An 18,844-nucleotide genomic window follows, 5' to 3' on the forward strand; every position below is an offset into this window, starting at 1 on the left:
ATACTTCTCCATGCTGCCATTTGGGAAGAGGCTGTGGTTAAGACAGTGGCAGTGAGACATCTCACAAATGAATGTGCACCAGATGCTCAACCCAATTAGTCACTGGTGAGAGCAAAATTGTGAGGAAAGGGACCGGAGGGATAGTATGGAGGTAAGGCGTTTGCCTTGCATGCTGAAGGATGGTGGTTCGAATCCTGGCATCCCATATGGTCCCCTGAGCTTGCCAGGAGCGATTTCTGAGCATAGAGCCAGGAGTAACCCCTGAGAGCTGCCAGGTGTGATCAAGAAACAAAAAGAAACAAAAAAATTGTGAGGAAAGAAAGAAGGTCGTTTGGAGGGCAGGTTGTCTGTGCATGAAGAGATCACCTAACACCAATGAAAGAGCTGGCCTAGGCAGAAGTGCTTTTTTGCTTTCTTATTTTGTTTTTGGGTCACACCCAGCGGCACTCAGGAGTTACTCCTGGTTTTGCACTCAGAAATTGATCCTGGCAGGCTCCAGGGACCAATGAGATGCTGGGAATATCAAACTATTCTCTGTCCTGGGTGGCCGCGTGCAGGGCAAACACCCTACCACTGTACTAGCTCTCTGGCTCCAAGGCAGAAGTGCTTAAGGAAACTACACAATAACCCAGACTGACTGCCCATCCCCTGAGAGCCCATCAGTTCTCAAAAGCCTTTCAAATCACATAGGTCAGTGACTGACAATTCGAGTGAATCCTGTGCCCAAAGACTATAGCCAACTGGCAGCGGTGCCCTTGTGGATGGCTTACCTGGAAGTCTATTTAAGGGCTTTAGCAGCCACTGAGAGCCAACGGATAGGGGTACTGTTAGACCCTGACATTTCTACCATAAAATGGGTAAACAGTGAATCCAACTGCAGAGTAGATAATGCCCAGAAAAGAAATGAGCAGGATACTAGAGGACTCTACCATCTGCAGAAAGAAGGGGCAAGAGGCCTTCCAAATATGCCTATCTTGGAGGTGAGGTCTAGGTCACAACTTTTTGGGGAGTCTGTGTTAGCAAAGTTCTAGAAAATGCTTACTCTTGAATTATGGCGGGTGCAGGGCCATGGCAGCTATTCAGTCTCAAATAAACTTACTTTTTATTTTGGGGCCATACCTGGCGGTGCTCAGGGGTTACTCCTGGCTGTCTGCTCAGAAATAGCTCCTGGCAGGCACGGGGGACCATATGGGACACCGGGATTCGAACCAACCACCTTTGGTCCAGGATCGGCTGCTTGCAAGGCAAACGCCGCTGTGCTATCTCTCCGGGCCCAGAACCCTAATTTTTTACTGAGAAAGGCAGGCCAAATATTGCTTACACAGAATCACTGCATTTTTTTTTTTTTTAGACAGTCTCCTTAGGCAAATTCCTCCCTAAAAAAGGAGAGGAACAGTTCTCCTCCTAAAAGGTGATCTTTTGATTTTTCTGAGTCCACCAGGGATAGTTCTGGAGAAGAGGTAGAGAGTTAGAAGTGAGAGAAGTTTTCATGTGAGGAGGTAGATATCCAGGGCTGGCAGCAGTGTCCAGCAGAGATGCCAAAATGTCCTCTGAGGTTCCCCTGGTCTTCCTTAAGAGAATGTTCTAGATCAGAGATCTTTCCACAAGAACAGACTGGTATCATCGCCGGACTTTACAGACTGAGAAGTCTGCATCATGCTGTCCCTGGGGGCTCCTGTGGTGGCTGCAAGGTGAATGCCTCCCTCTGGGCTGTAGCGGATGGGGCCACAGCGAAACTGGGGCTCCTCCTCCTCATACCAGCGCTGTTCACTGAAGTCAGGGAAAAAGGCTGCAATCTCTCTACTGGCTGAAACCACAGAGTCTGTAAGAGATGTAAGACAGAGAAAGGGCTTTCATAGAGTGCAGGAGGAAGGCATGAAGATCATAATGAGCTTTAGGAAACCAGCTTTCTACTTCTTTTTTTTTTTTTTTTTTTGGGTCACATCCAGTAGCATTCAGGGGTTATTCCTGACTCTGCGATCAGAAATCGCTCCTGGCAGGCACAGGGACCATATGGGATGCCAGGATTCAAACCACCATCTGTCTTGGATTGGCTACGTGCAAGGCAAATAAAAAATGCCCTACCGCTGTGCTATCTTTCCGGTGCCTCTACTTTTATTTCTCTTTTTTTTTTTTTTTTTGGTTTGGGCCACACCCGGCAGTGCTCAGGGGTTACTACTCCTGGCTGTCTGCTCAGAAATAGCTCCTGGCAGGCACGGGGGACCATATGGGACACCGGGATTCGAACCAACCACCTTTTGGTCCTGGATCGGCTGCTTGCAAGGCAAACGCCGCTGTGCTATCTCTCCGGGCCCTTATTTCTCTTTTTGTGTTTTTTTTTTTTTTTTTTTTTTTGGTCACACCAGGCAGTGCTCAGGGGTTCTTCCTGGCTCCATGCTCAGAAATTGCTCCTGGCAGGCACAGGGGACCATATGGGATGCCGGGATTTGAACTGATGACCTTCTGCATGAAAGGCAAAATGCCTTGCCTTCCATGCTATCTCTCTGGCCCCTCTACTTTTTATTTCTTCAATCTCCAGGCATATAAAAGAAATCCAGGCAGTTTTATCTGGTGAGAGATGGCTACAAGGGGCCCAAATAAAAATGAGGGTCAGAAAGACAGTACAGAGAGGGTAGGATAGCTTGCCTTGCATGCAGTTGACTCAGATTTGTTTTTGTTTGTTTGTTTGTTTTTGGGCCATACCCAGCTGCATTCAGGGGTTACTCCTGCTCTGAGCTCAGAAATCACTCCAGGCAGGCTGGGGATGCTGGAAATGGAACCTGATCCATCCCAGGTCAGCTGCATGCAAGGCAAATGCCCTAATACTATGCTATCTCTTGACTCAAGAGTTGAAATCTGGGGGTTGGAGAGATAGAACAGCAGTAAAGTGTTTGCCTTACATGCAGAGGGACGGTGGTTCGAATCCTTGCATCCCATATGGTCCCCCGAGCCTGCCAGGAGCGATTTCTGAGCATAGAGCCAGGAGTAACCCCTGAGCACTGACGGGTGTGACCCAAAAACCAAAAAGAAAAAAGAAAAGAGTTGATATCTGGCACTCCTATGATCCCGAGGCCCACCATGAGTGATCCGTGAGCAGAGCCAGGTGTAAGCCCTGAGCATCAAAACAAAACAGACAGAAAACTGGGAAGAAAAACTCAGAACTCAGTGGGGGGCACCTGTTCTCAACCTCACCATACAGTCTGTTCACATTCCCTTCCTTATTCTCAACTGTTGTCAAAGAAAAAAACTCACCAGAGGCCATGAGTGGTGGTTTGCGGGATATCAGTGAGGCCGAGACTTCCCGACGAATTGAATCTGGGGCCACGTAGCGTGCTTGAAAAACTCTGGTGGGTCCCATCAGCTTTCTCCAGAATTGGATGGCATCTTCACGGGCAAGGATGTAGGCTCGGATCGGCCCACTGGGAACAAAAGAGCACCTGTCAGGAGCCTGCCTGCCTGTCTCAGGAGTATGTGTTGTGATCAGGACAAAAAGCACTGCAAACTAGACAGCAGGGCTTTCTTGGCCTTCTAAGCACATGGAAAGCTGCTTCAAGTAGAAGGGGATGGAGGTCCACTGCTGAGGAAAATGAAGGGGGAGGAGAGGGAATGGAGAGAGAGAAAGAGAGAGATATATAGAGAGAAAGCACGCTAAAAGTAAAGGCAAATGAAGGGGAGAGGTGGGGAATGGGAAGAGAGAGAGAACAATTCATCCCCTAAAGAAGGGCATGGGAAATTTCAGGATTGCAAAGATGAGATAATGCACCCAGAGTTTGGATACAGGAGATCCCGGAGGAAAGCACCTCAAAAATATTCTTATATAGCACTGGATCAGAAACTACCATGCAACAAGGAGTCAGCATTGCTCCACCAGCTCATGTTTCTTTATACTTTAGACACTGATCCCAATTTTATTATTATTATTATTATTATTATTATTATTATTATTTGGTTTTTGGGTCATATCTGGTGGCAGTCAGGGATTGCTTGGCTCTTCGCTCAGAAATTGCTCCTGGCAGGCTCAGGGTACCACATGGAATTCCGGGAATCAAACAACCATCTGTCCTAGGTTGGCCACGTGCAAGGCAAATGCCCTACCGCTGGGTAGCTCTCCGGCCTCACTGCTCCCAATTTAAAGCAGCAAATATAATTAATGTCGGGAGCAGGAGAGATACCGAGCCATGGGGCCAGAGACTTAGTACAATGGGGTAGAGGGCTTGTTTTGTATACAGTTGACCCAGGTTTGAACTCTAGCATCTCATATGGTTCCCTGAGCCCTGTCATGAGTGATCTCTGAGCACAGAGCTAAGAGTAAACCCTGAAAACTGCTGAGTGTGGCATCCCCCCCCAAAAAAAAATAAAGAAAAGAAAAAAAGTACCTGGCCATGAATTCTACCAGCCGCTGATAGAAAAAACGCCCTGCAAAGATAGAAGACCTTCGTCAAGACAGGGACATCCACAGGAGCTTTCTGAATTGCAAGTGACAGTTGCTCTGTCACTTGGAACCAGTAGAGTTTTAGGTAAATGATTTGATCTATACATTGGGACATAGCAACAACTGCCTCATAGAGCTACTGGGAGAAGTAAATGAAATCCTATGCACTGGGACAACAGATGACCGAGTAAATACTAAGTAATGTATCATTTTTTAATGATGCATGAGGATAAACATTACATTTCTTTTTTTTGGGGGGGCCACACCGAATGGTGCTCAGGGATTACTCATGGGTCTGCACTCAGAAATTGCTCCTGGCAGGCTCAGAGACCATATGAGATGCCGGGGATCGAACCTGGGTCGGCCGTGTGCTAGGCAAATGCTCTCTACTCACTGTGCTTTCGGTCTGGTTCAAATATTATATTTCTGATTGGACCATAAAGTAAATGGAATTAAAGTCTGATAATCATAAAAAGTCTGTGTATAAATCACAGATCTGAGAAGACTGGCTGCAGTTTCAGATGGCATGTAGGAAAGTCTGTCCTGGTGTCAGATAAAATCTCCCTGGCTACCCTGCTGGGAGTCTCTTTTCAGAGGACTGTTAACCCTACCTTCATGCTCCTGGTAAAACCTCTGGCAGTCTTCTTTTCTCCACAGAAGTTCTCTCATTCGGACAATAAGAAACTTGTTGCTCAGAATCTGCTGATGAATAGCCTGGATAAACAACATCCAAGAGATAAATATCAGCCAACAGGACCATTTTAGTGAGTAGGAGATCCAGAATGATGAAAATGAGGTCTCCTGGGGCTGGAGTGATAGCACATCGGTAGGGCGTTTGCCCTGCACGTGGCAGACCCGGATAGACCTGGGCTTGATCCCCAGCATCCCATATGGTCCCTTGAGCCTGCCAGGAGTGATTTCTGAGCATAGAGCCAGGAGTAACTCCTGAGCACCGACGAGTGTGGCCCAAAAACCAAAAATAAAGAAAAAGAAAAGGTCTCCTAGGAGCTCACAACTTTAGGGTCTATTCTGTTGATGGGCCAACAGAAGAAAAGTGATGAGGTAAAGACCTCCAGTTACACAGTCAACAGTGTGGGATTCGAGCAGAAGTGGAAGTGCCATTCCTATAACCCCTCTCAACTTTAGTCCAAAGGATTCACTTTCCTGGCTAGCAATCTAGCCTTGAGTTTCTTTATCTCCAAACCATGACAGTGTTGACAGATTATAAACACCTACAGTAGGACCTGAGAAATAAATCGGACTGTAAGAAGGTTGCATGCTTTGCATGTGGCAAACCTGGGTTTGAGTCTTAGCATCACATGTAGTTTCTCATGTCCCACTGGGAGTAACCCCTGAGCATCAGGAGCACGTCCTGGGCATCACTTTTGTGTCTTAAGAAACAAAACCACGGGCCCGGAGAGATAGCACAGCGGCGTTTGCCTTGCAAGCAGCCGATCCAGGACCAAAGGTGGTTGGTTCGAATCCCGGTGTCCCATATGGTCCCCCGTGCCTGCCAGGAGCTATTTCTGAGCAGATAGCCAGGAGTAACCCCTGAGCACCGCCGGGTGTGGCCCAAAACCCAAAAACCAAAAACCAAAAAAAAAAAAAAAAAAAAAAAAGAAACAAAACCAAATAAAAAAAGACAAACCTAGGGGCCGGAGTGGTGGCACAGTGGTAGGGTGTTTGCCTCACATGTGTTGACCAAGGATGAATTGCAGTTAGATTTCCTGGTGTCCCATATGGTCCCCCAAGCCAGGATAGATTTCTGAGTGCAGAGCCAGGAGTAACCCCTGAGCATCACTGGTATGGCCCCCAAACAAAAACAAACAAGCAAAAAGCCAAACTTAAAACCACCCAGTTATGCATCTCACTCTACTCAGAAGCATTTGAGTGGTTCCAATATTTTTATATCTACCTTCCCTTGTCTTTTTCACAATGACCACGCTTGGCTGTTGTGTTTGCAGTGTGCTTTGCAGAATGTTGGGGTGCATGTGGAATTCACCAGGGATGTAATTTTCAGCCTCATGCCTGCAAGACCAGTACTTGGAGCTAACCCTGGGCTCCCTGTGGCTTCTTTTCTTTATGGAATGAAGAACATTCAGCCTAGTTAATAAGACTGTACTGTTCTGTGTCCTTTTGTGTTCCTTTTGTGGAACACCTGAACCTATATTGTACATTACCTGAAGCAGCATCTTCCTTGAGGTATGCTGGCTTCCCACACTGCGGGCCACTATTCCTAAAACTTTGGTCCTCCTCTGCACTTCAGTGGGTTGACTTTATATTTATTTTGAATATTAAATACTTTATGGGACCGGAGCGGTGGCACAAGTGGTTAGGCATCTGCCTTGTACACACTAACATAGGACGGACCAAGGTTCGATCTCCAGGAGTCCCATATGGTCCCTCAAGCCAGGAGCGATTTCTGAGCCCATAGCTAGGAGTAACCTCTGGGCATTACCAGGTGTGGCCCCAAAAGCAAAATAAATAAATAAATAAATAAATAAATAAATAAATAAATAAATATAGGTGCTCTTGATACTTGCATTCTTTTTTTTTTTTTTTTGTCACACCTCAGGGGTTACTTCTGGCTCTATGCTCAGAAGTGCCAGGATTCGAACCACCAACCTTCTGCATGTAAGGCAAATGCCTTACCTCCATGCTATCTCTCCAGTTCCTCTTATATTTTTTAGTAATAGATGAGTGTTGGTACTTGGGAGTGGTCCAGTTGGGTTGGGGCTGATGGCACCAGTTTCAAACCCACTTAGAACCAGGCCTAAGGTGGGTCCAGAATCCGGTCTTGTTACAACCACAGGCCGGGTCAGGCCCTAAACCTACCATGGAACACTCACTGCTGCACCCTAGGTAAAGTAGAGTACCTATTGGTAAACTCAGTGGGAAAGACCCAGAGTTTGGAGGCAGGGGTTTTCCCTTTTGCCATGGGGTCTGTACTTTGTGTGGCACTAGGACGGGCATCGATGGCCCGTCCCCAGGACCACTGAGAGTTGCTCTATCCCTCTGTTCTCAGTGGGTTTATTTAACAGTGCTGTTCAGCCAGTATTTGTCAAGCCAGGGCAGGCATTATTCGAAAAAGCCCTAATTCTAATCTCCAGAACTGTAAAATCGAAACAGTATGATTGTTATGTTCTATAGCATAAAGATCTTGCAGGTGTGATTAACCTGACTAATCAATTGACCTTGCTTTAAATAAAAGGGACACTCTTCAGATTGCCCTGATTAGTCACATGGGCTCTTCTTAAAAGGTTTTTTACTCTGTTGGCCACACTCAGTGGTGCTTGGTGGACTCTATGGGGTCTAGGGGAATCAACCCATGTTGACCATGTGCAAGACCTGTTGGGAGTAACCCTCAAGCACAGACTGAAAAAATCCAAACCAGGCTGATTTTATCTGGCTGGGAGCTATAGGAGAAATTAGGAGGGATTTGAAGTATGAGAAGCATCTGGTGCATCTATTGCTTAAAGATGGATAGCAGGGGCTGGGAGCGATAGGGCACTTGCCTTGCACTAATCAGTGGTCTCAAACTCGCGGCCTGCGGGCCGTTTGCGGTCCTCCGTACAATATTTTGTGGCCCAGCCTTAGAGGAATCTTTTTTTTTATTTTGTTTTGTTTTAGTTGTTTGGGTCACACATCCCCAATGTTCAAGGCTTACTACTGACTTTGCACTCAAGGATCACCCCGACTTTGCCTCCTGCAGCCTCCAGGTAAATTGAGTTTGAGACCCCTGCGTCAACCTGGGTTCAATCCTCAGCATACCATACAGTCCTCTAAGCACTGCCAGGAGTAATTCTTGAGTGTCTAGCCAGGAGAAGCTCTGAATATGATTGGGTATGGCCCAAAACCAAACCAAAAAGATAGCAATGTGTAAGAAGGAATGTAAATGTTCTTGCGAAAGCAGTGTGGCCTAAAGGCCACACAGAACAAGGACTTCAGTCCCACAAGAATAAGCACCACAGTCGGTGGTGCAAGCAGTAGGGCATTTGCCTTGCACATGCTAACCCAGGACGAACTGTGGTTCGATCCCCCAGCATCCCATATGGTCCTCAAGACAGGAGCAATTTCTGAGTGCATAGCTAGGAATAAGCCCTGAGCGTGACAGGGTGTGGCCAAAAAAAGCAAATAATTAAAAAAAAAAAAAAAAAAGAATCAGCACAGAAAGCAAATTCTGGCAACAGCCTAAATGACTTTAAAAGTTTGTTTGTTTTGCAGTAGCACAAACTTTAGTTAAAAATTGCCACCCGGGGCCCGGAGAGATAGCACAGCGGCGTTTGCCTTGCAAGCAGCCGATCAAGACCAAAGGTGGTTGGTTCGAATCCCCGGTGTCCCATATGGTCCTCCGTGCCTGCCAGGAGCTATTTCTGAGCAGACGGCCAGGAGTGACCCCTGAGCACCACCGGGTGTGACCCAAAAACTAAAAACAAAAAAAAATAAAAACAAAACAAAACAAAAAAAAATTGCCACCCAACTCTTTCTCCTGCAGTCTTTGTTTTCGTCCCTGGGCCCTCCAGATGTGGACCAATCAGCTAGTACCTCAACTTTGGCCTGGTGAGACCCTAAGGAAAGAACCCAAGGAAGCTCACTAGCTCTCTAACTTCTAGAATTGTGAGCTACTTAAGCAATCTTTTTAAAATAAAGACATTACATTTGTGATAGTTTATTATCTACAAGAGAAAACTAATAGACACACTGTTTTTTTTTGTTGTTTTTTTTTTTGGTTTTTGGGCCACACCTGGCGGTGCTCAGGGGTTACTCCTGGCTGTCTGCTCAGAAATAGCTCCTGGCAGGCACGGGGGACCATATGGGACACCGGGATTCGAACCAACCACCTTTGGTCCTGGATCGGCTGCTTGCAAGGCAAACGCCGCTGTGCTATCTCTCCGGGCCCAGACACACTGTTTTGAAGTTTGCTTCTTTCTATTGTATTGGACCCTTTCTTATATTTGTATCATTTCAATCCTTTTTTGTTTGTTTGTCTTTGGGCCACACTGGTTAGTGCTCAGGGGTTACTCCTGGCTCTGTGTTCAGAAGTCACTCCTGGCAGGCTCGGGAGACCATATGGGATGCTGGGGATCACACCTGGCTATGTTTTGGGTATTCTGTGTGCAAGGCAAATGCCCTACCACTGTGCTATCACTCTGGCCCCTCATTCCAATTCTCTTAGGAGGTTTCCAGGCTAGGGTAAGAGTCCATGTCTTCTTTCCCGCCACAGCATGTAACACATCTCTGATACAGTCAGTCTTCACAAGTCTTTAAAATGGCTGCAAGAGAAGCAAAGTGTGGTTCCTGAAAAGAAGCAATGCCTATGGGAGAGGCACAGGATTCATGCTTACCTCCAGGATGAGCGGGTGAGCGACAGCATCGGGCTTGATGAGGGCCAAAGTGAGCTGGAGAGCCTGAGGGCTTCTCAGGACTGAGGTCATCTCCTGCCATCAGAGAGCTGATTAGGATTAGAGGCCACTGGGCTGTAGCTCCACCCTCCCAGCTCTGCAACTCTACAACTCTGCAGCTTCAAAAGCCATCCCTGCTTTTTTTTTTTTTTTTTGGTTTTTGGGTCACACCCAGCGGCGCTCAGGGGCTACTCCTGGCTCTGCACTCAGAAATTGCTCCTGGCAGGCTTGAGGGGACCATATGGGATGCTGGGAATTGAACCCGGGTCCCTCCAGGGTTGGCCTAGTGCAAGGCAAACGCCCTACCGCTGTGCTATCTCTCCGGCCCTAACACCCTTGCTCTTCTATTTTTTTTTTTTGGTTTTTGGGTCATACCCGGCAGTGCTCAGGGGTTACTCCTGGCTCTAGGCTCAGAAATCGCCCCTGGCAGGCACAGGGGACCATATGGGATGCCGGGATTTTCGAACCACCATCCTGTCCTTCAGCATACTAGGCAAATGCCTTACCTCCATGTCTTCTCTCTGGCCCCACCCTTGCTCTTCTAACACTCATAAGCACAGGACAGTTACATCATAAGCCTGCACATTAATATTAGTTGGGGAGGGGGTTGGTACACATCCGGTGGTGCTCAGGAGCTAATCCTAAGGTGCTTAAGGGGCAATATTTGGATATTTGTTGATGATGATCTAAGTGGGGTTGGCTGCATGCTAAAAATAACCCCAGCATGATCTCTCTGGTCCACATTATTATTGTTATTATTATTTTTGGTCATGCCTGGTAATACTCAGGGGCTACTCCTCGCTAGGTGAGACACTCCTAGTGGTGTTAGGTGGAGCGTGCAGTATTGGTGGTCCCATAACACAAAGCATGTGATCCAGTCCCTATGTTATTGTATCTAGGTGCTTATGAAATTGAGGGAAGCGAGTAGTGGTGCAAGTTGTTCTCTGGAGTATTTTTATTCTCTAGTTTGTGCAACTATAAGCTTATAGTGGAATTATCAATTCAAGAGCAATTCAAGGGCCCGGAGACATAGCACAGCGGCGTTTGCCTTGCAAGCAGTCGATCCAGGACCAAAGGTGGTTGGTTCGAATCCCGGTGTCCCATATGGTCCCCCGTGCCTGCCAGGAGCTATTTCTGAGCAGACAGCCAGGAGTAACCCCTGAGCACCGCCGGGTGTGGCCCAAAAACCAAAAAAAAAAAAAAAAAAAAAAAAAAAGAGCAATTCAAGTTGAAATACTAGCTCCACCAATATCCCCCTCCCCAAATTTCCTTTATATTCTTTTTTTTTTTCCCCACACCTGGCAGTATTTAGGACTTACTCCTGGTTCTGTGCCCTAGTGCCTGGTGATGGAGAACTTATGTGGTTCCAGGAATCAAAACCTGTCAGTTATAGCACAGCAGTAGGGCATTTACCTTGCACATGATTGACCCAAGGACAAACCTGGTTCGATCCTTGGCATCCCATAAGGTCTCCACCGACCCCTGAGCCTGCCAGGAGCAATTTCTGAGCACACAGCCAGGAATAACCCCTGAGCACCACTTGGTGTGGCCCCAAAAACAAAACCAAAACCAAACAAAAACCAAAACCTGTCAGCCACATGCAAGGCAAGTACCTTCCCTGCTGTACTATTGTTCTGGCCCCAATTTCCTTTATATTCTATAGAGCATTTAAAACTTAAACTCTGGGCCTGGAGAGATAGCACAGCGGTGTTTGCCTTGCAAGCAGCCGATCCAGGACCTAAGGAGGTTGGTTCGAATCCCGGTGTCCCATATGGTCCCCCGTGCCTGCCAGGAGCTATTTCTGAGCAGACAGCCAGGAGTAACCCCTGAGCACCGCCGGGTGTGGCCCAAAAACCAAAAACCAAAAAAACAAAACAAACAAAACAAAAACCAAAAATAAAACTTAAACTCTGAAACAGCTTGGCCACAATGGTACAGTATCTTTCTTCTTTCGGTTCCTCTTATTCCTTAGCACTTAACCATTAAGTTTGAAAACTGGAAGACTGAGGGATCAGAGGGACAACTCAAAGGGCTAAAAGTGTGCACGCAAAGGTTCAGGTTCAATTTCTGGCACTATACATTCCTCCAAGCAGGGCTGGGGGCAGTCCCAAGCAAAGAGCAGGGAGTAGCCCCAGAACAATGCTGGGTGTGACCCAACATCAAAATAACATTGACCCCCTCTGCCTCATCCCCTAAATAATCCTGGAAAATTGTGTGAACAAGAATTGAGAGGTGCAGGTCACCCAAAGTGAGCGGGATACACAGTATTTATTTATTTAGTTTGCTTGTTTTGAGCCACATCTGGCAGAGTTCAAGGCTTACTTCTGGCTCTGTGCTCAGGGATCCCTCTTGTCAGTGCTTGGGGGACCATATGGAGTGGGGAGGATTGGATCCAGAATCTTACTCACTGTGCTATCACTCTGGCCCCAGCATTTCTTTTTATTGGTTTTTTTTTTTTTTTTTTTTTTTGGGTCAGACCCGGCAGCGCTCATGGGTTGCTCTTGGCTCTATGATCAGAAATCACTCCTGGCAGGCTCGGGGGGACCAATGGGATGCCGGGATTCAAATCACTGTCCTTCTGCATGCATGGCAAACGTCTTACCTCCATGCTATCTCTCCGCCCACCCCCCCAGCATTTTATTTTGGGGTCACAACAAATGCTCACTTCTTGCTCTATACTCAGGGCTTGGGGTACCCTCTGGAGTACTGGGGATCAAACCTGGGTAAACCACCTGCAAGGCAAGACTCTACATACTGTATTATGCTTCAATACAACTCTTTATTTTTTGGGTTTTTGGCCCCACCTGGTGGCACTTGGGTTACTACTGTCTCTGTGCTTAGAAATCGCTCCCGGCAGGCTTGGGGACCATATGGGAGGCTGGGGATAGAACCATGGTCAGCCATATACAAGACAAAGGCCCTACCCATTGTACTATCTACCTACTGTGCTACATAGCTCTGGTCCCAAGCTCCAAAATTTCTTCTTTCTTTTTTTCTTTTCTCCAAGTTCAAACATTTCTTTTTCTGTTTGTTTGTTTTTTGGGCCACACTCGGTGATGCTCAGGGGTTACTCCTGGCTATGCACTCAGAAATCGCTCCTGGCTTGGGGGGACCATATGGGACTCCGGGGGATCAATCCGTGGTCTATCCTAGGCTGGCGCTTGCAAGATAGGTATCTGCCTTACCTTTGGCACCACCACTTCGGCCCCTAAGTTCCAACATTTATTTTATTTTATTTTATTTTTTTGGTTTTTGGGCCACACTCTGTGACGCTCAGGGGTTACTCCTGGCTATGCGCTCAGAAGTTGCTCCTGGCTTCTTGGGGGACCATATGGGACGCCGGGGGATCGAACCGCGGTCCATCCTAGGCTAGCGCAGGCAAGGCAGGCACCTTACCTTCAGCGCCACCGCCCGGCCCAAGTTCCAACATTTATTATCTAATCTTATATCGAGGTCTACATCTTCCCTGCAGAAATCAATTTTTAGACAGGAAACTCTTGGTTGCAATTATTTTGTATCTGAAGAAGCTAAAACAGTGCCCTGCACAGAGCTGTTTGATCAATTATAATTATATTCATCTTTATATTTCTAGTGTTGAGATAGGCATGAAAGTTCAATAAGTAATGGTGGACATGATTCAATAAATACGCAAGCATTTTATAAACTGAGCTAAGAGAAATGAGTCCCTACCAACTATGAGATTCTATTACGTTGAGAAGTTGATTATCTCTGCAGATGTGATTTAATCTAAGATCAGGCCTTTTTTTATGGTGGTTTTTGGGTCACACCTGGCAGTGCTCAGGGGTCATTCCTGGCTCCAGGCTCAGAAATTACTCCTGGCAGGCACGGGGGACCAAATGGGACGCCAGGATTCGAATGGATGACCTCCTGCATGAAAGGCAAATGCCTTACCTCCATGCTATCTCTCTGGCCCCAAGATCAGGTCTTTTATCTGGTATAAGCCCCCAATTTGCCAATAAATTCAGAAGGTTTCTATGAATATCGTCAGGACAAAACTCTAATATCTTTTTGTTTGTTTGTTTTTGTTTTTGGGTCACATCCAACAGTGCTCAGGGGTTACTCCTGGTTCTGTGCTCAGAAATTGCACCTGGCAGGCTTGGGGGACCATATGAGATGCTGGGAATCGAACTAGGTTCATCTGGGGTTGGCTGCACACACGGCAAATGCCCTACTGTATTGCTCCAGCCTCACTCTGATATTTTTTAACATGAAATGAAGCCCAAATCATGTTAAAGGTGGTGTTAGGATCAGATGTAAGTGAAGAAATGATGCTAAGGTTTCTTCTGCTTGTGTCTTCTAGCTGGCTGCTTGCTCCAACTCCAAACTACGCTAAACCTAGACACACTGGGATAAGATCAGCCAGCCAGTCCCTCCTTTTCACAGGAAGTGAGTAAGCAATGTAAGTTGTGTCTTTGTCATAAGTCTAAAGAGAAGCATTCCTTGACATCTTCCCTCCTTCACCTTCCATTTATATGTTATCAAGTCCTGGCATTTTTACATACCCAGCATATCTCAAATCCATACAATTCTTTCCCTCTAGAGTTCAAGTCATTATGGGTGGGAGAGATAGGACATGGGTAGGGAAGGCACTAGCATTGTATGAGGACCTGCCCGTGATCACTGAGCTCAGCTGGGTGTGGCCCAAAAATCCAGGAAAGGAAAAAAAAATCCACATTATCTTCTGCCCCTGGACTTCTGCATAGTCTCCTCAATGGTCTCTCACCTTCTACTCTTTTTCTTTGTGGGGGGGTCTGTTTTGGGGCTACACCCTGCCTGGTTTGCAACTGAGCTTACTTATGGCTCTGAGCTAAGGGATCACTACTGGTGGGGCTGGAACAACATACATGGTGTCAGGGATTGAACCAGGTTGTGGGAAATGGAAGTGCCCTACTTGTTATATACTTGTTCCAATCTTCAGTTTCTACTCATGCCATGCTCTACAATCTGCTTTGCATCCTGTGTCACAGTGAACTAAAAATACATTGAATGGGGCCAGCGAGGTGGCGCTAGAGGTAAGGTGTCTGCCTTGGAAGCGAGCCAAGGAAGGACCGTGGTTCGATCCCCCGCCGTGGATATGGCGCCCCCAAGCCAGGGGCAATTTCTGAGCACTTAGCCAGGAGTAACCCCTGAGCATCAAACGGGTGTGGCCCGAAAAACCAAAACCAAAAAAATACATTTAATAATATCATTCTTCTCCTTAGCCTTTTCATCTGTAACCTGTTTTTGTGAAAACCTCCAAATCCTTTAAGTGGCCTACCAGGTCTTATTATTTCTCATGCCTACTCTCTCTCAAGCTGCCTCTGAAACTTCATAGTCCTTAATTTACTTTTTTTTTAATTATCCTTAATTTACTTATTTACTTTTATTTCAGCCTCTGGGTGTAAAAGCTGACACTTTCTTTTCCTTTTTTTTTTTTTGTGTGTGGTTTTTGGGTCACACCTGGCAGTGCTCAGGGGTTACTCCTGGCTCCATGCTCAGAAATTGCTCCTGGCAGGCACGGGGGACCATATGGGATGCTGGGATTCCAAACCACTATTTGTCCTGGATTGGCTGCGTGCAAGGCAAAACGCCTTACCTTACAGCTGTGCTATCTCTCCAGCCCTCCTTTTTTTTTTTTTTTTTTGTTTTTTGGGTCACACCTGGCAGTGCTCAGGGGTTACTCCTGGCTGTCTGCTCAGAAATAGCTCCTGGCAGGCACGGGGGACCACATGGGACACCGGGATTCGAACCAACCACCTTTGGTCCTGTATCGGCTGCTTGCAAGGCAAACGCTGCTGTGCTATCTCTCCGGGCCCACCAGCCCTCCTTTTTAATTCTTTTTGGAATTTTGGTCATACTGGACAATGCCCAGGGGTTATTCCTGGCTGTGCACTCAGAAATTTCTCCTGGTGGTGCTGAAGGGGTGGCACCTGGGATGCTGGAGATAGAACTTGGTTGGCTGTGTGTAAGGTAAGTGTATATCATACTAATGCTCTGGCCCCCTTACAGCTGGCCAGAGAGCCTTTGGCTGAGAAGTTTTTGCAGTCAAGAGTGTATTCATTCTGCTTACCTCTTAAAATCCACCATACCTTAGCTCATTTCCCATTACACTTCTACTGGCTCCTTGCCTATTTTCTTTTCTTTCTTTCCTTTTTTTTTTTTTTTTTTTTTTAAATAAAACCACCATAAGATATATGTAGTTAAAAGTTAGTCAAATTGGGCCTGGAGAGATAGCACAGTGGCATTTGCCTTGCAAGCAGCCAATCCAGGACCAAAGGTGGTTGGTTCAAATCCCGGTGTCCCATATAGTCCCCTGTGCCTGCCAGGAGCTATTTCTGAGCAGACAGCCAGGAGTAACCCCTGAGCCCCACAGGGTGTGGCCCAAAAACCAAAAAAAAAAAAAAAAAAAAAGAGTTAGCTGAATTTCAGTCAACAATGTTCCAACACCTATCTATTCACCAGTGCTTATCTCTCACCATCAATTTCCCCAGTTACCCTCCAGTTGTCCCACCCTCACCCTAACCTGCCCTATGATAGATACTTTCCTTTTTTTTTTTTTTTTTTGGTTTTTGGGTCACACCTGGCAGTGCTCAGGGGTTATTCCTGGCTCCAGGCTCAGAAATTGCTCCTGGCAGGCACAGGGGACCATATGGGGCGCCGGGATTCGAACCGATGACCTCCTGCATGAAAGGCAAACGCCTTACCTCCATGCTATCTCTCCGGCCCCTGATAGATACTTTTCTATCTCTCTTTTTCCTTTTAGGCACAGTGGCTTAGATATTGTTATTGAGGGGCTGGAGCAATAGCACAATGGGTAGGACATTTGACTTGCAAGCAGCATAACTGGGTTAGGTCCCAGGCCTCCCATATGTTCCCCTGAGCTTGCCAGGAACAATTTCTGAGTGCAGAGCCAGGAGCAACTCCTGAGTGCCATTCCGTGTGGCCCATAACCCCCCCCATATATATGATAAGAGAATATTGTCATTGAAAGATTTCCATGCATATCACTTTTCCTTTTAATTCCCAATTTTTTTTTTTTTTTTTTTTTTTTTTTGGTTTTTGGGTCACACCCGGCGGTGCTCAGGGGTTACTCCTGGCTGTCTGCTCAGAAATAGCTCCTGGCAGGCACGGGGGACCATATGGGACACCGGGATTCGAACCAACCACCTTTGGTCCTGGATCGGCCGCTTGCAAGGCAAACGCCGCTGTGCTATCTCTCCGGGCCCTAATTCCCAATTTTTGCCCAGAGTGATCATGTCTAACTACTGTTGTCATTGGTCTTTTTTTTTTTTTTGGTTTTTGGTTTTTGGGCCACACCCGGCGGTGCTCAGGGGTTACTCCTGGCTGTCTGCTCAGAAATAGCTCCTGGCAGGCACGGGGGACCATATGGGACACCAGGATTCGAACCAACCACCTTTGGTCCTGGATCGGCTGCTTGCAAGGCAAACGCCGCTGTGCTATCTCTCCGGGCCCATTGTCATTGGTCTTAACTGCATTTCCCACTCATTATTTCTATTGTCTTTGGGTACTATTCACCTACTATGGTGTGTGTGTTTTTTAAAAAAATAGCCCGTAGATGAGTGGAATCATTCTATGACTGTCCCTCTCCCTTTGACTACTTTACTCAGCATAATACTCTTCATGTCTATCCATGTATAAGTTTTATTTTTCCTAACAGCTGCATCGTATTCCATTGCAGAGATGCACCAGTTTATCCACTCAACTGTTTGGGGGCATTTGGGTTATTTTCCTCGCCTGTTTTCTTGTTATGCCCTCTTTCCTCTGAGGTCAGTTTCATAAAAATAGGGATGTATTCTGCTCCCCAGTATAACCTCAGTACTTATGCTGAGTGCCTAGCACTAGTGGAACTAATGAATGAACTATATCTAGCTAATCCAAGGCCAAACAGGGGCTCTCCAGGGGAGGTGGTGGTTCCTTTCCTAAAGCCATCTAATTTATGGTTGGCTCTGATTTACAAATGCTGACACTTGCTGTACATGTAAAATCAAAAGTCATTCCAATAAGAAATTACAAGTTCCAAACTTGGCCTAAAAACATTTCTAGGTCTAAGTCTCCTTTCCTCTCTCCCTGGGAGGGTCTTTTCTTGGGGGGAGACCAGCAGCCCCTAAGCTCCGTCTCTGGGGCCAGAGCGATAGCACATATGTCCTGCCAGGAGCCACTTTTGAGTGCAGAGCCAGGAGTAATCCCTGAGCACCGCAGGTGTGGCCTACCCCCCAAACAGAAGCTCCATCCTCTAGCCCCCCAGCTTACAGCCTCAGCATTTAATATGGCCCCTAGCCCACCTCTGCCCCTCTTTCTGCAAGCCTGCAGCCTTGTACTCGAGGCTTAGAGCTCACCCCAGATGCTGGACTAGGAGTCTAGCAGCTTAGGTCCAGATTCACCAGGCCCTTCCAGGCGCTCCGTTAGCCAGCCCGTGAGACTTCAGCGGGGGTCTTTCAGGCACTCGAACGGGCAGCCCCGCTGGCGGCGTGGGGGTCCTTGCCGTGAGCCGCGGGAGTGGGCGTGGCCCCGCGGATGGGAGGGCGGAAGCGGGAGCTGTGCTTGCGGCAGGCGGGCGGCGAGCGAGGGTTGAGCGCCCCCTGGCGGACCGGCGGATCCAGCGCAGCACTGAGATGATGGGCCTACCGGTGTTAGTCTGGCTCCAAATGGATGGATCTCATGCATGCATGGCCCAAATCATTTTCCAAGACGAAGGGGGAGACTTGGGGTCTGAATAGCCCCAGGAGTATACTCAGAGGACCCATTCCCCCCCCTGCAAACACACAGAGCATGAGAACTGTTCCTTAAAGAATAAGTGGGGAGAGAGACTAAAAGAGAGCAAGAGGGGTGTGAGAATTCTTGTTTGCTCACAAAATCACACTGGGGGAAAAATTCACATTTTGGTTTTTGGCCTTGGGTCTAGCTCAGAACAACCTAAGTGCTGGAATTAGGACAACTTTCCATGATGTATATTAGGCTGAGACCAGAGATCTTTATTGGGAAGCGAAAG

General features: G+C 47.1%; 1 protein-coding gene across 1 annotated transcript; it reads right to left on the reverse strand.

Moving 5' to 3' along the window:
- Positions 1–1,519: 1,519 nt before the first annotated feature.
- On the reverse strand, positions 1,520–18,278 carry NME6 (NME/NM23 nucleoside diphosphate kinase 6). Its single transcript, XM_049777453.1, is given in 5 exon segments — positions 1,520–1,892; positions 3,293–3,419; positions 5,044–5,146; positions 9,778–9,870; positions 18,192–18,278. Coding segments are annotated over 4 exon segments (558 nt in total). The 5' UTR covers positions 9,868–9,870; positions 18,192–18,278; the 3' UTR covers positions 1,520–1,654.
- Positions 18,279–18,844: the final 566 nt, after the last annotated feature.

The sequence above is a fragment of the Suncus etruscus genome, chromosome 7 (assembly GCF_024139225.1).
Source record: "Suncus etruscus isolate mSunEtr1 chromosome 7, mSunEtr1.pri.cur, whole genome shotgun sequence".
NCBI classification, from domain to species: domain Eukaryota; kingdom Metazoa; phylum Chordata; class Mammalia; order Eulipotyphla; family Soricidae; genus Suncus; species Suncus etruscus.